This window comes from Halyomorpha halys, unplaced genomic scaffold (genome assembly GCF_000696795.3).
Source record: "Halyomorpha halys isolate HHAL.00 unplaced genomic scaffold, Hhal_1.1 Scaffold136.1, whole genome shotgun sequence".
Taxonomy (NCBI): Eukaryota; Metazoa; Arthropoda; class Insecta; order Hemiptera; family Pentatomidae; genus Halyomorpha; species Halyomorpha halys.
The window spans coordinates 267,087-268,838 of NW_027111614.1; the positions used below are offsets into that span (position 1 = coordinate 267,087).

At 31.0% G+C, this 1,752-nt stretch overlaps 1 protein-coding gene across 3 annotated transcripts in view; it reads left to right on the forward strand.

The window, feature by feature from the left end:
- The window catches only part of LOC106678376 (zinc finger protein 658B), a 39,777-nt gene that overhangs the window by 16,415 nt on the left and 21,610 nt on the right, over nucleotides 1-1,752 (forward strand). For all 3 annotated transcript variants that reach the window (XM_014416850.3, XM_067049699.1, XM_014416851.2), the window contains one exon: nucleotides 251-301. In XM_014416850.3, coding sequence (XP_014272336.1) covers nucleotides 251-301 — 51 coding nt within the window. The remainder of the gene's footprint in view (nucleotides 1-250; nucleotides 302-1,752) is intronic.

The window sequence follows — 1,752 nt, forward strand, 5'->3', positions numbered from 1 at the left end:
TCTCTCTTTATTGAACTTCATTACACCTAACACAATAAATAATTGAATTGTAAGGTAATTATAAGAAAAATGTTGAGTATCCTGTTGAAGCATAGCTCATAAAAAATCGATAATATTAATTTTCAATCAATAGCAATGTGTAGGAATTGACCATTTCATATTTTCTTCCATATTATGTACTTTAGATTTTCTGATTAGTTTACTGTTACATTTTATTCTCTTGTTAAAAATATTATTCACTTGTCGGTAGGTGGCCTTGTTCATGTGAAACAGGAAGGAGAGCTGCTTATTCCTGATGAAGGTAAGAATTATCAATCCTATAATCTTTGGGAGACTGAGCTCAAGAATACTATTCTATATTTTGTGTTATTTTTTTCTTCTTGACCTTTCTCCCCTGATTTCTTGGTGAAATGTATTAGTTTTATTATTCACTGCTTTAGATGTCTTAATTAATTACTAGCTTCTAATCTTCTTCATATTTAGCAAATGCCCGACATTTTGGTTTGCAATGCAGGCCTTCTGATTGGTTACAGTGTACAACATACAACAAAAATAAGAGTCATAGAAGTATATAAATGGTAAAATAAGATTAAAAAAATATAAATATATAAAAAAATAATTTATTAACAGTAAGAAGTCTTGAGCGTAGATCTTAGTTGCAAAATCTGATCATCGAAAATTAGTGAATAAGTTGAGTAAAAACAAAATATCAGAAAACCCTGTGAATTTCAGAAATTATCAGGATTCAAAGAAACAATCAACACAAAGGAGTTATTAAACATAGTAAAGAGTTGTAAATAGTTGACTGTAAATTAATATGAAGAGAAGATGTTCGGGTGTGTTTACAATATCCTTAGAGCACATGTATGTCATTCGGTGACAGAAGATCAAAACGAATGGTTCTGTAAACTGAAAGATAACACTCTTTTTGTTTTATGTAAAGATGGTCGGGGTGTGTACAGCAAAAAATACACGAATAAATGAAATTTATTTATTTGTGCCGGAATTTCAGGCCTTCATCATGGCTGAAAAAAACGAGATAACAACCTTAATTCAGAGGGAAACAAATAATAAAGAACAAAATTGTAAATATACACTACAATAAATTAGGTAGATAGTATTAAATTGATACGAATAGAAGATAGAATATAGTATTGTAGAGCTAGGGCCGCCCGTAGCTCAGTGGTTAAGACACAGTCTTACCAATTTGATGTCTATTGGCAGTGCTGGTTCGAATCTGGCCTGGGGGTTTGACTTTTTTCATTGAGTGGTGGTCCCGCCAAAATGAAAAACTCCAATGGGTGTCTTGGTCGAAAAAAAAAAATATATATATTGTAGAGGTAAGAATTATATAAACTATAAAACAAAAATAAAAATCTGAAATCAACAATTCTCTACCAATTTCTTGATCTCATCATTAGAAACCCCTACAACACTATATCCACAGACTGGTACACAAAACCGACTTATTCCAGCAGACATTTTAAACTATCACTCCCAACATCCTTACCATAATAAACTCATTGTGACTCTTGGATTCCCATTTCCTTGATACCAACTCTCTACGTATAAAGAAAGACCCTTTTAAACAATATCTTCCATTCCAAGATCATTCACAAACTTATTTACAATCATATAAATCTTACCACCTCTTTACTGATTTCTCCACAATCACTTACTCACCCTTATACAGATCACTACCTTACTCACCCTTTCTTTTTTTTTTTTTTTTTTTTTTTTTTTTTTTTTTTT